This window comes from Gekko japonicus, unplaced genomic scaffold (assembly GCF_001447785.1).
Source record: "Gekko japonicus isolate JY-2015 unplaced genomic scaffold, Gekko_japonicus_V1.1 scaffold273, whole genome shotgun sequence".
Lineage (NCBI taxonomy): Eukaryota > Metazoa > Chordata > Lepidosauria > Squamata > Gekkonidae > Gekko > Gekko japonicus.
The window spans coordinates 563-17139 of record NW_015167539.1 but is presented as its reverse complement, the minus strand read 5'-3'; the positions used below and the strand labels follow the sequence as shown (position 1 = coordinate 17139).

The 16577-nt window shown below is 42.6% G+C and overlaps 1 protein-coding gene across 1 annotated transcript in view; it reads left to right on the top strand.

The window, feature by feature from the left end:
* Window positions 1-16019, top strand: part of CFAP44 (cilia and flagella associated protein 44) — a gene marked incomplete at its 3' end in the record, with an annotated part of 35335 nt that extends 19316 nt beyond the window's left edge. Inside the window, 8 exon segments of the mRNA XM_015413565.1 lie at window positions 2901-2948; window positions 3611-3710; window positions 4823-4917; window positions 7438-7647; window positions 10683-10793; window positions 11693-11845; window positions 12710-12718; window positions 15801-16019. Of these exon segments, the coding sequence (XP_015269051.1) occupies window positions 2901-2948; window positions 3611-3710; window positions 4823-4917; window positions 7438-7647; window positions 10683-10793; window positions 11693-11845; window positions 12710-12718; window positions 15801-16019 (945 nt within the window).
* Window positions 16020-16577: the final 558 nt, after the last annotated feature.

Sequence of the window (16577 nt, the reverse complement as noted above, 5' to 3'; positions counted from 1 at the left end):
CTTTACACTACTGTATGGCACCATCATAAAGTTGTCCTGCCTAATTAGGTCTCATTATTAGGCCAGACAGAATTCTGTGGAACATCTTTCCATTTGCCATTCCTCGAACAACCATGCAGCACAAATTAGAGAAGAATGCAGGTCTTTGTCCCGGCAGAAGTTGAATCATGTTTGTCCCAGTTCCTTCTACCAAGAAATTTATAGAGCAATCCTGTGTTGTGCCCGTGCTGTGGTGGCCAGCTGCCACGTAACAGTAGCACCCCTAGTCCATTCCCTATGGAGATAAGTTACGCCAGCAAACAAAGTCAGTGGGTTTGCAGTGTTATCTGAGCATAACTGGGGTAGCATCCATAGCAGCTGCACTCGTGCTATCAGTGGAGGCATTGTGCAGAGGTGGTGGCACTGTGCTGGACAGGGCAGCCAGAACCAATCAGGGACCATTTGGCAAGGAGGCAGAGTCCAGAATCCATCATAGGCAGGGAGCAGAGAGGGGCAGGCCACAGGAGTTTTGCTTGTTGTCAGCAGTATACACCCCACACTCTTAAAGAGACCAGCTCCCGTCAGCAGTCCTGGGTACCTGACAGTGGGCCTTTTTTTTCGAGCTATCTGGCCCATGGGTATTCACAGCTGCCCTAATATCCACACAGAGCACAAGGTCCCCGAAGGGCAGAAGGGGAAGGGAATTGTCGTTGCTACCCTTATCCATTTGCAGGTGTCCTCCGCTCACCAGTGGGCACGCTTCCCAGCCATACTGCTGAGGGCAACCTGCATCCAACTGGTCACCCATGCCAGTGCAGGACACAGCACTGCCCTCATACCCCCCCATGTAGAGTATTGTATTGCAGTGGAACCCACACAAGTCACTTGGCATTTCTGGCTGCCAGTATATCCAATGGGCATTCCAGCTTCTCCCATTGTTCCCAGTGGACAATCCAGTCAGTTGCTTTAATGCATTCCCCCTTGATGCACTTCTGGCTGTTTCCAGTTTCCCTTGTGACATCAGTAGCCCCTCCAGGTGCCTGCCAGCTGCCACCAACCCCTCCATGCCCCAGGAAATACCATCCTTTCCCTGTGGTAGGACTATAGCTGCTGCCACTTAGTTGCCACCACAGGGCCCCAGCAACAACTCCCTTGGTACAGCATCCAGGATCTGACTCAGGTGCCTGCCTCTCCCACCAATGCCCACCCCACCCCCCTCCAAAGACATCAAGTCTGGCTGCTGCATTGGCTTCCCCTAACCATTGACTCAGGGGACCCCCTGCCCCCTCAGTGATACCTTCCCAGATGTCTTTCCCCTGGGTGACAGACACACAGTTCCTAGAGCAGACACACAGTTATGGACTTCATTCAATCATGCTCTTCATTGCCCACCTTCCTCACCTATGGGGACCCCAAGTGTCGAACACTGTTACCCTCTCTCCTGTTTTATGTTCACAACAACCTTGTGTGGTAGGTTAGGCTGAGAGTGTGCTACTGGCCCAAGGCTACCCACCTAGCTTCCATGACACAAGTTGGGATTGGAATCCCAGAGCTAGTTGTACACTCTGACCTCCACACCAAGCTGGCTCATTCACCCAGACCACCCTCTGGCCCATCTCCCTTTCACACAGTAGCCTGAGAGGTGAGGGGGGAACCTGGTGTTAGGTCAGTCCACCCACCTAGCTTCCATGGCACAAGTTGGGATTGGAATCCCAGAGCTAGTTGTACACTCTGACCTCCACACCAAGCTGGCTCATTCACCCAGACTACCCTCTGGCCCATCTCCCCTTCACACAGTAGCCTGAGTGGTGAGTGGGGAACCTGGTCTTAGGTCAGCCTTAGAGGTGCTGCTGGGACTGTTATGTTTGGCAGGTGATTTATAGATTAGATTTATACCCATCCCTCCCACCAGTGGCACCTGCAGAGTCATCCACAGCCACCCAAGGCACCCACTCTTAGACATGTCATTGGGCAGCCCTCTGGGGAGTCACAGATGGGGTGGGGAGGGACTGGGGCAGGGAGGGGCGTGGAGTTCCTGTCATTCAGTCAGGACCAAAGAGACAGAGAGACAGTTGTGGCATAGCACAGACTTTATTGAACTGCAAATCATGGCGAGCCCTGACAACTCCATTTGCTACCTCCCTGGGGCCATGGGGAGGAGGACTGAGGATCCCCTAGCATGGCATGTGTCTCAGTGGGGTGGAGCTGCAGGTGGAACTTGCAAGGGCTGGCTGGGTGCAACATTCCACTCCAAAAGTAGGGCTGGGACAGCAGACTGAACAGAGTGTGTGGGGAGAGACGGGACTAGCCACACCCAAAGGTCTCCCTATTGAATCTTCACCTGCGGCACTTCAATGAGATGTTTCACATACATCAAGTCCTATACAGATCATGCATTCAAAGTCCATCTGAATACATAACAGGCACGAGTGCCATGCTGGTCTCAGCTATAGATGTATGACCCTGACAGGGTCTGCAAATGCAGCCTCATGTGTGGGGCTTTACCATGAAACCCCCCCTTGAGGCACATGATGGTGCCATCTGAAGTACACTCATCTGTCCTGTGTTGAAGTGCTCAAGGACTGCTTGCAATCTATCCACAGCAGCCAGATATAATGGTTATATCTGATCTCTAGGTAATAAAGCAGGATTGCTTGTAAATGGAGTGATGTGGACGTACTAGATCTATTCCTTTTCCTTTTAAAAATAAATGAAGTGGCAAATGTCAGTAGGTAATAAAGCAGGATTGCTTGTAAATGAACGTACTAGATCTCTGGCAAATGTCAATGGGACAAGTTAGTTAATGATTTCAGTCAGATTCAAGTACAGCTAGCTTTCTCTGGATTGGAGGTAGCATCTTTACACTACAAGTGTAAATATCATTTGAAATAACAGCTGCTTTTACTTGTTTTCTTCTTTAGGATTCTAATGGAGCCATCTGGAAGCTTGATCTGAGTTTTGCAAATGTTGTACGTTTTTCATTTCTTTTTATCATTCTTTAAATTTATACATGGTTTGTATTTGGTAGCTAAATAGAGACATATTTTTTATATTTAAAGTCAATAGCACTAGTGATTTATCTTTTTATTGCTATCAAAATACCAAAGTTTTGACACAGAACAAGTGCATATGTGTTAAACAAATAGCTCAAATTAATGAAAAAAGAGAAATTTAGCTTAACATTGTTATTATACTGTTCTTTCAAGTGTCATAAGAAAGACTTCTGCTTATAATGGCTGATGCACTGTCATCAACATATAAACACATTTTAAGAGGATCTCTTCCAACAGATTTTCTGCTAATATAGTCTCTTTTGCTGTAATCAATGTGGCTTTGAGTTGGATGGACAGGTAAACAAAAGAAGGACCTTATTTGTTGCTTCTTCAAAGCCGACAGTATTCTAATACACAATCACTAGCAAAGATCCTTGGGGTTGAATTTACATACACAGTCTGTATCCAGTCTTTAAACTTTCTTTTTAGATTGAATGTTAGGTGCCCCTTTTTGAATGTCCAGCACAAGATGTTTCAAGAACATGATTTTCAGAAGGCTTTGGTGTCTGTAGGTACACATAGCTTTTAAACTGCTTTTGCAGATTATCTTCTAAAGAACTCCGTTTCATGTTTATTAGACTCACGATCCAGAATGTCTCTTTACTTTCCATTCTGGAAAGATAGAAGCCATTGCTGTTTCACCAGTCACATATCTAATGGCCACCACTGCTCTTGACCGTGAGTACAACTCTTTCTACCCCTCCCCCATTTAATTTTAAAGACTGAGATTAGCTACACTGATGTGTTCAGGGGATTGTCCACTGATCTTGTGTGATGCTCACTTGTAGCGCTGTAATTTCATTTTTTCAGAGTAAGAGTCTTTTTTTTCATAAATGGTTTCATGTTCCTGTCTTTGCAGCCGTGAGGGGGAAAATGCCATGTTCTTTGTGCTGTAAAATGTTAAGGAACAAGTGACCCAACAAGCATATTTATTTCCCTTTGGAAATATGTACCTTAAAAATTGACAAAAAAGCATTACTGAATAAAGTTTGGATGATTTTTTAGGGAATAAATAATAATGATGTCTATCTTTTGATAATGTTTGTATCCTGCTGTTTCTCCAAGGAGCTCAGTGCAGTTCCTCCTCTTCCTTTCGTTCTCACAAACATCTGGTGCAGGAGGTTAGATTGAGTGAAAATACCTGTCTTAAGGCTACTCCATTACAGGACAGGGAATTTGGACCTAGATCTTCCCAGTCCCAGATAGGGTTGCCAGCTCTGGGTTGGGAAATACCTGGAGATTTTGAGGGAGGGCATAGTTTGGGGAGGAGAGTGACCTTAGCAGGGTATAATACCATAGAGTTAACCCTCCAAAGCAGCCATTTTCTCCAGTGGAACTGATGTTGGCTAGCTGGAGATCAGTTGTAATAGCGGGAGATCTCCAGGTGCCACCTGTGGGTTAACAACCCTAGTTCCAGACTGACACTTTAATCACTATACTACATTGGCTTTAAATGCCTTTAAAAGACAAAGCATTAATCCTCAGAACTGTCTTGTGAGGTGGTCACTTACTCTAATGCTGCAGGTGAGAAATCTGAGAGAAGAGGCATCTGCTGGAAGGTATCAAAGGGCTTTGATATGAACTCTGGTTTTCTAAGTCCTCCACTACCTCTGTGTCTTGAAGGCATTAATGTTACTCAGTTGTCATGCAGCTTCTTGTGGGAATTTTGATGACAAAAAAGAAAGGTGTTTGTTGTCATGCAGCCAGAATTATTTCTTTGATTTTGGAAAGTGAGAGAGGACAATGGCTTTTCACTTTTCCCTACTGACTTGTTAAACTCTCTAACACAGGTTCAGTGCGTATCTATGATTTTGCTGCTAAAATGCAGTTGACTGAGATGAAATTTAAACAGGGAGGAACAGTGCTAACCTGGGCACCGAAAGTGGTAAGTAGCATTGGTATACTTGTATTTACTTGATCCTCCTGTGTATCTACTCCCATTTCTAATTGCTGCAACGTACAAATGGCTAATTGTCTTTGCTGCATTATGAGATTTGGAAGCTTATTGCACACCTTCACCATTCTTCTTCCTCCTTTTTCATCCTTCTAGGTTTCGCTCCAGAGTTTCTAGGTTTTAATATATTTTATAATTGTTTTAATATGTTAATCCAATTTTACAGGCCTTTTTTTTGTATTGCTACCTTTCTTGGGGCCAGGGTTGCCAGGTCATCACACCAGCAACATCCAGGTGACACTGTGGTATTTGAACAAAAACTCTTTGGTAGAAGCTGATTTTACCATAGAGGTTTTGCCCAATTACCAGAGTGTCACCTGAACATTGCTGGTATGATGACATCACTTCCTGTGTGATGCTGGCAACAAGGCCTGGGCCTTTCTCTTTTTCCAGGTAAGTCTCCCCGCTGGCCAGCTGATTGGCAACTGGGGGGCAGGGTCTGGTGGCGGGAGAAAAAAGGAAAAAAGGCAAACATACAAGTATTTATAACAAATTGTTATGCATTGTGTTATATGGATAGCCTGAAATATAGAATGAGCCTGAGCTTCAGTCACAAGCTCCATAGAATCTCGGTATCCTAAAATCAACAGCCTGATTGGCTGCCGTTGTGCAGTGGACCAATCAGGGAAGACTATGACTTTTGGTGGGAACAAACCTATTGGTCCTAAGCACTTACTTATGATTGGACCTTATTGTTCCAGGGGTGTGGTTTAGCCAGTTCCAAACTGTATATAAGTTGGGGTTGTTCTGTGTGTTCTGTTGTGTTTTGTTCTAATAAACTGAAATCACTGGTATAAGAAAGAGCTGCCTGATTTCAAGTTACAACACAAATAAATGCTTTCCCTTGTGTCCAAGAGGAGTAGGTTTGGGACCTTCACCCCTTCACTCACAGATGTCTTAGAAAATTGCATCCTCTAAAACAGTGGTTCTCAACCTTCCTAATGCCGTGACCCTTTAATACAGTTCCTCATGTTGTGGTGACCCCCAACCATAAAATTATTTTCGTTGCTACTTCATAACTGTAATTTTGCTACTGTTATGAATCGTAATGTAAATTTCTGATATGCAGGATGTATTTTCATTGTTACAAATTGAACATAATTAAAGCATAGTGATTAATCACAAAAACAATAAGACCATCGAAAATTTGTGTTTTTGGATGGTCTTAGGTGACCCCTGTGAAAGGGTCGTTCGACCCCTAAAGGGGTCGCTACCCACAGATTGAGAACCGCTGCTCTAAAAGGTAGTGAGAGTATACTGTACAAAACAGGCATGATTTTTGATCATTCACTGTTCAAATTCCTCTTCCTACTTGAATGACGGAGGTATGACTGAATAGTTCATCTTCAGAGTTTCAAACCTCTCCAGCCATGGGGCTCTTGGGTTGTGTGTGTCTGAAGATAGTTCTTGGCTTTCTCTTTGTTTTCTCTTTATAGCAGATGGATATACTGGGCTGGTATTGCAGGGAAATTATTCACGGTTCTTAATTTGGTTGCAGTTTTGTGGCTTTTTATATTCATTTTTTTGAAAAAAATATTATTTTTTAGTATTTTGGATTTTCTGGATTTTCGGTTTTGTGTCCTATTCCAAGTTTTCTGTCTGGCACTTGGAAAAAATAATGTCAGGTCCCGATCAGATGGGTCTTTAGATCTGCCCCAGGCATGAGTGCCTGGCGGACCTAAAGGGAACAATCAGACATCAACATCTGGGAAAGGTGTCGCTTCTGTGTTCAGCGCATTCAGCCCTGCCAGGGAGCCGTACTTTAAAGATACTGGTGAAAGTCCGGGGTTAATGCTTGCCGACAGGCCAATGGTGGACTTTCCCCTGTCTGATCGTTCCAGCGTGCAATCCTCCCACCAGGATGGTCTGACTCCAGACCATCCCAAAAGGTTGCCATTTTAAAAAAATCTTAGCGATATGTGCATAAACGTGTAAATGTGTGATAGCTGCAGAGCTCCACTCAAATGTTCTGGACAATTTTATGTTTCTGAATGGCCCGTGAAATTTATGAACTGCGTTAAATGAAATGGTACCTAGAGGGAGGTACCACTGGCGGTGCGCGGAAAAACAAGTATATGTTGAGGCACGGATGTGTATGTGCAGACAGTATTTTTTTTTTTTTAAGAAACCAACCGTGCAGCTCCATCAGGTGGACACCATCTAGACAATCCACCGCAGAGCCCGCGCGTGGTAAGGGGATTCATGGGGGAGCTGTCTGGTTGTGCAACACTGGATTAAAAAGATTGGGATCAAATTAGAGCCAGGCCAATGGCGGGATTAGCTGCCCGTCTGAACGCAGCCTAGGTCACAGTGTTTTGAGTTGTCTGCCTATGTGCTGAATAAGCCACAATGGGAATTTTGTATAGATTTATGAGGTGATGCATTAATTGTGGTTTAAAATAGCTCTACATTACTCTGTTACATTGATGAAAACTAATTTTTTTATCAAAGGTGAATCCAAAAGGAGGTCTAATTGCTGTAGGTTTTCAAGATGGTGTTGTTCGCATTATTGAACTTTATAATCCAAAGGGACTTCCTGTTGTTGCTGGACGGAACAACCTAGGCGAGGCAGCCTTGCGTCTGAAACACGCTTTCAAGCCTCACACCACGACTGTTACAGCATTGGCCTATGAACGTAATGGAGAACTGTTTGCCACAGGGGTATGGTTTCACTCTTTAAATGAAAACTTTTTAATGGACTGTTTACATTCGGTGTTTTTGTGTTTTTTTAAAAAATACTAATGCTCATTTATTCCTCCACTAGCCTGGTACCTGTGCTTCACTATGGTATTTAAGTTCTGTAAATCCAGTTATACTACTGATGTGAAGTTTGAAATGTAACATTTTTGTAGGAATTCTAATGGAGAAGATTGTAGTGTAAAAATGAAGTGAGACATATGTACTGTTTTTTCTCTCTACTGAAGGACCTCTCTGTAGACCACACTGGTGGTTCTGCCCTAAGGTGCTAAGATCACCAGGCTGCTTGGTGAGCTCACCCCGGAGCAGGCCACATAGATCTGTCCATGTGAGAAGCAGTTGTCTGTTAAGTCCTGCTACCTTCAGTGTCTGGCCTTGGGATTTGTTGATGGTTATAGTAAAGCATACCTTGAGGAGGAACTGCAGCCTCTTGAACTCGAAGGGGTTTTCATTGTAGTAGGGGTTGGTGTTATGGTAGGAATGCACTCCCCTTATTTTGGGTTTCTTGGTGCAGGGGTTCGGCCTGGGCATTGATTTTGGGGGTGGTGGTGTAGGGTATACCCACCTTTTTTTTTTACAAAAATGCTTCTCATTTATGTTCCATTTAAGAAGTAGGACATAGCTACATATTCAAAACAACATTCGGGCAATTAGATATTAAGCACGTTCATATGAACCAATTTTCTAGAACCCACATTATGAGAAGTTAAGTAACTTAATACAGGAAACCACTTTTCTACAAATTTTGGGTATATTTCCATAGTAGGTGGGAGTGTGGCTAAAGCCACTGGGGAGGCTGAGCCAGCAGCATTGCTAAAGTTATCCTCCTGGGGCAGCTTCCCTGATGGATTAAAGTACCCTAGCCCTGCTCCTACACCTAACACCCACCTGTCTAATGTAAAGGGGGGGGGAGAGATTGTGTTTAAAGGCATCGGGGAAGCTGGCCCAGCAGCAGTGCTAAGGCAATCCTGCTGAGCAAGCCTCCCTGACAGTTTTAAGGACTCTGTGCCCCTTCCAACCCTTGACAGGTCTATCAGGTATAAGAGGGGTAGTGTGTCTGAAGGCATCGGGGAAGCTGGGCCAGTAGGACTGCTAAGGCGATGCTCCTTGGGCAGCCTCCCTGATGGCTTTCAATGCTCTGCCCCTCTCCTGCGCCTGACAGACAACCGCTTGTCAAGTGGAGGAGGGGTGGATGGGAATGTGTCCCATTTGACCTAGCAGCATTGCTAGGTACCCTAGCCCTGCTCCTACACTTGACAGACACACACCTGTCTGGTGTTGGGGGGGAGTGTGTTTAAAGACATTTGGGAGGCTGATGTGTCCCATTTGACCTAGCAGCATTGCTAAGGATTAATGTACCCTAGCCCTGTTCCTACACTTGACAGACACACGCCTGTCTGGTGTTGGGGGGAGTGTGTTTAAAGACATTGGGGAGGCTGGGTCAGCAGCAGCACTAAGGCAAGCCTGCTGAGCAAGGCTCTCCAATGGCTGTAAGCATCCCACCCCCTCTCCTACACCTGACAGGTGGGGTATTGCAAGCCTGCAGGATCACTAAGGAATTACTGCTGGGGCAGGCTCCCTGATGGCTTTAAGCACCCTGCACCCGCTGCTGCACCTGACAGACAGCCACCTGTCAGGTGTAGGAGGTGGGGGGAGTGTGTTTGAAGCCATAGGGGAGGCTGGGCCAGCAGCCTTGCTGCACCTCACGGGTGATTAGCCGGATTGGCCATTCCTGAATTCCTCAACTCTCATTAGCTCTTTGCAGTCTCCTGTAACTGGGGGTTTTTTTACCTCAGAACACTGAGCTCTGCAGCTGACCAATCAGGGAGTGGGGGGGTGCAAGGAGGCAGCAGCCTGGCAGCCACATAGGGAGCAATGGAGGGAGCACATTTTACCCCTTTTGACCCCCCTTAGGGTCGAATTTCTAAAAATTCCTTCTTAGTGAGCATCTACGTCATGGTAGGAGTGCTCTCCCCAAATTTCATGTTTCTAGGTCCAGGGGTTTGGCCTGGGCATTGATTTTACCGTGAGGGGACTTTCTTTTATATATATATAGATGGGTTAAGGGTGGGAGCAGGCTGAGTGGAAGTGACATCAGGGTTGAACATTTGGGTGGAAGTCTAAAGCCCTGAGAGCAGTCTTTAGATTCACATCTCGAATATCTGAATACTTGACACACACACACCCCTGAAAATTAAGTGCAGAGTCTAAAATTACTCAGCTGCACCAGCTGGGCTGAGGCCTCCAGGGTCTGGTATGCTCATGATGTTACCACTTGACTCTATGATCTGTAGGTGTTTGGGCAACACCAGACATCATTTCTAGATTGTCTGGAGCTCATCCAAAATGTGAATATGCAGGAGAAAAATGGACTTTCCTACCTGGGGAAAAAATCCAGGTTCTGGAGAATGCTGGCAGCACTTCATACAAATGATAAAGTGGACACATGAGAATAGTCTTTCAGGTGCTGTGGGTCTATTTTGATTGGATCTAGGGCTACCAACCTCCAGGTTGGGCTTTGAATTCTCCCAGAATTACAACTGATCTCCAGACTACAGAGATCTGTTCCCCTGGAAGAAATAGTAGCTTCAGAAGGTGGATTCTATGACATCACACCCCTGCTGAGCTCCCTCCCCTCTCCAGACCCTGCCCTCTCCAGGCATTTCTCCCAAATCTTTATGAATTTCTCAGGCTGGAGTTGGCAACCCTAATTAGATCAGACATAATGGTCTTGATCTTTTAAAACATGGTTTGGAAGAATGGGAATGTTCTGTGAGCTTGTATAGTCCCTGCTCCAATTGTGCAAATCCATCCAATGAATCACAGTTTGTCTGCAAATTGTAAGTGAAAACTTGTGGATGAAGCTCAGATATGAGGTTAGGTAGAAACTGCCAAACCACACTTTGTTGTTGTGTGGAAACCTTATGTCCTTTATGTTGATAGACTCAAATATTCTTTTGCATTGCATGATTTTCACAATTATCCCCTTTCTTTTTCAGAGTAAAGATAAAACTGTATTCTTCTTTGCTGTAGATGACAAATATGATCCAATAGGATTCATTACTGTTCCTGGACCCGTGCAGGGACTGCAGTGGTCTCCACTGTCACATGTGAGGGGTTATTTTTTTCATAGTACTGGTATCTCACTGTTTATCTTTTTGCCATGCCTTGTGCTACTGTGTTGTATGCCAAACTAAATCTATATAAGTGAACCGGGGGAACATATTTCATTACTAATAATTGGTAGAACGTTTGAGCTTGAAATGCCACCACCAAGGGAGGAAGAGTTCCTGCCTTCCCCACCCCAAGTTGCCAAAACAGCTCTGGGGGGAAGTTACATCCCCACTTTTGCTGTTCCACATGCACAGATTACTCTATGTGGATCAGCAAAAATAGGTAAATAACCCCTCCACACACACACACACACACACACACACACACACACACACAGAAACTATTTCAGCACAGGAAAATGGCTGTGGGGGAGCAGGAGCCCTCCCTCCCTCTGAGGCCACATTCTAAGTCCAAATGAGCTTTCCTTTATTTTCCAAAAGCTGTTCCCTGCAGCTGATGTATGACTGCAAGGAAACTGAGTTGGGACTAGGGAATCCAGGCCCAACTCTTAAAAACCCAAATGTATAATTTGGTCCTCAGTTTGGATGGATGACATTCAGATTTCACCATGCTGAATAACTCGGTGCCACCTACAAAACTGTTGTATCAGAATTGATTTCTGATTCCTGATCAAGCATGAAGAGCACTGATCCCAATACATATTCTGAGAGGACTCAACTGCTTATTTTCTTGCACCGGGAAAACTGTTTAATTCTAAACTACTTACTGATCCCAGAAAAGACCTTTCCCCATTGCCTATTACTGTCAAAGGTTAAATATTGTATTTTGCTATGATCATAACTGCTCCAGAGCTCTCATCTGTTTTTCAGCAGCAGCAGCAAAGCCAGTCTCTTACACAGGACTGATGCTTATACTTTAACATTCTTTTCTGCAGCCAGAAAGCACGCTGCTTGTGTTGTGTGAGAATGGTTTCGCTGTCCAAGTTCTTGCTCCAAACCCTGGAGACCATGATGTGGAAAAAACATATAAAATCAAAGATATCCCGACAGAGTATTTTTGTTTCTACAGCATAATGTCTCGGCTTAAGGTAACAATTCGGTAATAAATAAGGAAGTTAAATCTTTAGGCCTTGTATTACCAAAGTACAAAATGCTGAATTCGTTAATTTTACGGTATTGTATATAAGACTATAGCTGAAGCATTTACAAAAAGAATAGAGGTATCTTTATTTATTATTTTGCCCAGTTATAGGTTGATTCTTATATATTCTCAAGGCATAGAAAATAGAACAAGGAATATAAACACAATTATGGGACTATGTATAGAATTAATGTGGCATTATCTTTCTTTCATTATCTACTTCAGGCTATATAATTTGGCATGCCTATATGAAACTGATTCAGCTCACAAGGCACTGCTGGCTCTTCGGCTTTGAAACGGAGATGAGCACCGCAACCCTAGAGTCGGATTCAACTGGCTTTCGAGCAAGGGAACCTTTACCTTTACCTTTTATTACCAAAGTACAAAATGCTGAATTTGTTAATTTTACAGTGTTGTATATAAGACTATAGATGAAGCGTTTACAAAAGGAATAGAGGTATCTTTATTTATTATTTTGCCCAGTTATAGGTTGATTCTTATATATTCTCAAGGCATAGAAAATAGAACAAGGAATATAAACACAATTATGGGACTATGTATAGAATTAATGTGGCATTATTTTTCTTTCATTATCTACTTCAGGCTATATAATTTGGCATGCCTATATGAAACTGATTCAGCTCACAAGGCACTCTCTTAAGAAGTCTTAGGAACTGTATGTGTTGTGGGGAAAATATTCTTAGCACCTCCATAAAAATACAGGGTTCTGGGTACCTTGTGAAAACCATGGTTGACTCTCAGATTAAAATTGGTATACAGTTGTGATGATGATGCAAATGTCTTCTTGGAGAGATTTATTGTGTATATTGTTGAGCGTTACTATAAACTTTAAATTAGGAGACAAGGAGGAGTGAGCCTGAAAGTCTGTAGAAATGTGGTTCTGCAAACATTACTAAGTACAAGGACAGACATCCTTGATTGTCTGGTCATGGCATTAGAATATTTTTGTCCATGATGAACCTGGTATTGTATGCATATAACTTTTTAAATTATACAGTCATCATTTATTTAGCAGCTTTTAACTGTATATGCATGATGTTAGCCACAATGACACATGTTTCAAAGTCATATGTGCATCCGCTGAAATGATTTTAAGCTGTTTTAAGTTGTTTTAATTCTGTATTTTGTATCATGTCCTTCCTGCCCTCCCTCTCATGATCTGCCTAAGTTCGCAGAATCAGCACTGCTGTCAGAAGGCCATCTAGCCTCTATTTGAAAATCTCCAAAGAAGGAGAGGCCACCACCTCCTGAGGAAGCCCGTTCCACTGAGGAATTGTTCTGTCAGGAAGTTCTTCCTAATGTTTAGTTCAAAACTCTTTTGATTTAATTTCAACCCGTTGATTCTGGTCCAACCTTCTGGGGCAACGTCGTTTGTTTATATTAAAATAGTCTTTTACCCAATGTAACGTATCTCTTTTTCAAAATTCATGGCCAGTCTTAAAAGTGTGTTTTCACATTTCTGTCATGTTAAAATGTGCAGTTACATAAATCTTTGGTGCAGTTTTATACAATTCCCTAATGAATATCTCCCCTACACCCCCTAGGCAAAAGTGATATAGATTTGAGAGGTAATAGTCTTGATTGGGATGAATTTGTCTTTTGGTCTGTGTATAATAAAGGAAGAGTTTGTAGAATCCTGGAGGGGAAGACTTTGGGGGTGGGATGGGGATTTCCAGGTGAGTCCTCAGTCTCATGATTTCTTTTAGATCTCTTTGTTTTATTGTAATTTTGAAAGCTGAAAAAGTCTATATGACAGTCATTAGGTCTGTTGCTTTAAAGGACCATCAAATAGATATAATGATGGTCCTTGGCCCAGTTGCCAGCTTTCTCATTCATCACCCCATCCCATGATTTTTGAAATAGTTCAGGAGGGAATCCTCTTTATTGTTTTCTAAAAGGTGCTGCAAGACAGCTTGGCTTTAGAGAACTTGTTGACAGAAAAGCAAGAAACTATGTTAGAACAACAAATTTAGGATCTAGTGGCACCTTTAAGACCAACAAAAGTTTATTCAAAGTATGAGCCTTCATGTGCAAGGCAAACTTTTTCAAATACATTGGAATGGTAGGTAAGGTTCAAACTTATAGACAGGGACTTAACAGCAAATCAACATGTAACATTATGATATTTAAGGTATGCAAAGTCAGAACTAAATAACAAACTAAGGTTGTAAGGTCAACAGTTGTAAAGCAATAAACATGTCAGAATAGCAGATTTGTTTAATGGTATCTTGTCTAATTATGGGAAGCAAACTGAGAATCTGCATTCTCTCCTCCCAGGCATGAAGATCACTTAACAGCACTTTTTTGAGGTGGATGCAGTGTCATGTCAGCAAAACATCCCAATATTCCTTGCATGACATTCAGTATTCTAATATAGTATTCTAAAAAGAAATACACTACAATACAGAGGATTTATAGTCCTTGTTGAGAATACATATGTGAGGACTGAATGAATTAGCATATGTTTTTTAAAATTTTATTAAAATACCTGCTCAAATGCAATAGAATTAGCATATGTGATGAGATAAAAAACAGTATCCCTGTTGAGTCCTGGTTGTTGTTTTTTTGTTCAAGTGTTGTTATAACTTGCAAGTTGCAACTCAGCAATTTCTTCTTCTAGTCTGTTCCTGAAGTTCCTTTAAAATAAAACAGCTACTTTGAGGTCGACAATTGAATGTCCTGGAAGTTTGAAGTGTTCTCCTACAGATTTCTCAATCTTGTGATTCCTGATGTCCTCTGGCATAGGTTTTGTCCTATGTAGAGAACCAAAGGGCATTGTTGACATTTGCTGGCATATACAATGTTAGAAGATGAGCAAGTGAGTGAGCCTCTGATGGTGTAGTTGATGTCGTTAGGTCCAGTGATTGTGTTGTCTGGGTGTATGTGGCAGCAAAGAAGCATCTGGGTTTATTTCAAGCTCTGGTCCCAGTGTCCATGTTCAAATTAGATTTTGCATTATTGTGGGTGAGGAGTTGTTTGAGACAGGGGGGCTGTCTGTGCGCAAGAAAAGGTTTGCCCCTCCAGTACTTGTGAAAGAGAACTGTCATTATCCAGTAGAGGCTGTAAGTCATTGACAATGCGTTGAACTGTTTTGTGCTGAGAGCTGTATGTAACCACTAGTGGTGTTCTGTTATTGTGTCTTTTGGGCCTGTCTTCTAACAGGTTTTCTCTGGGTATCATTTTGGCTTTGTTGATCTGTTTCCTTACTTCATCACGTGGAAGTTTTAGTTCCAAAAAGGTGTGTTGTAGATCCCTCAGGTGAGAATCTCTGTCTGTAGGATTGGAGCAGCTGCAGCTGTAGCATAGAGCCTACAGATGAGCTACCAACATTTTCCTTTTAAAGAATGAATAGGATTTCTAGTACCCAGTTTTCCTTAATCAAGAGTAGACCTAAGCCACAAGTGCAATCAACATCAGGTAGGCCATGGTTTAAAGCACTGAGGAAATAGCTTGCTTAGATCCTGAGCAGATAGAACTTTCTTTGCTATCTGAGTAAACAATTTGGTTAAGAACTGATATACTTTATCATTATATTTCCCTTCTGCTAGTAGAGATTGATTAATGTTTTCCTGTTATTTCCCCCCCCCCCAAGTGTTCAGCAGAAATGAGATTTTAATTTTTTGTATTTCTATATGAGTATTCTGGTTTTGTTTACTTCTTTTTCTTAACAGTGATGTGGAATGGAAATTTAGTTTGGCTAAATAAATATCACTAGAATAATGGATAGGAGAAATTTTAGAGCAAATTTTAAGAAATATTAATTCTTGAACTATAGAGGCCCATGACACTTAATCTGATGAAAAACAGCTTTTAAAATATTAAGATTTGGATGTGTGAAAATTAATGTGTCCATTTTACTGGTTTCTGTGAAGATAGAAGAGGAAATTAAATGCAGAGAGAAGAAAAAAGCAGACAAGGAGAAAGCAAGGAAGGAGTTTATACAGAAGGAACTAGAGTTGGGAAAAGAGATGGAAGAAATTGTGTTTCCAGAGGAAGAGCCTGAAACAGATGAACCCCTGCCAGATATCTATATTCCAGAAACTCCTAGCCCCATCCTGTGTGGGTTTTACTCTAAGCCGGGAAAATTTTGGCTGTCCTTGGTAAACCTATTTTTGATTCTCTTTAAATGTGTGATTAGAGACTACAACAAACAGATACTACGAGTATGGACCCAAGCAAAATGTTTTTAGCTTTCTCTTCATATAAATTCAGCCCCAACACCTCAGTGTTGAGTGGGAATTATGGAGTGAATGGGATCAAGTTGAAAACAAAACCTTTCTTACTTGCTTTAGAGCATTGTTCTCATTTAGTGACCTTCATAAATGTTTTCTTTTCCCTTTTCCCCTTTTTTCCTCCTCTTCTTTGCCTTTCCCTTGCCTTTAAACTGCCTCCTTCTTCCACTTCTGCATAGTCACTTCACCATCCCCACTTCCTCCCCCTGATGACCCCATGTTGGTCCTTTCAATACTTCCTGTGATAGCCCTCCATCACACCTTTCCTGATTTTCCTCCCTAATCCCCACCCTTCTTGTTCCCCTTCCCCCAAAGGATTCTGTTCTTTTGGACCCTTCCCATCTCTCCACACTCCCTTTTCAAACTTCCTGTTTTACAATCCTTCTTATTATCCAACTCACTTTCACAATACCCCCTGAACACTCT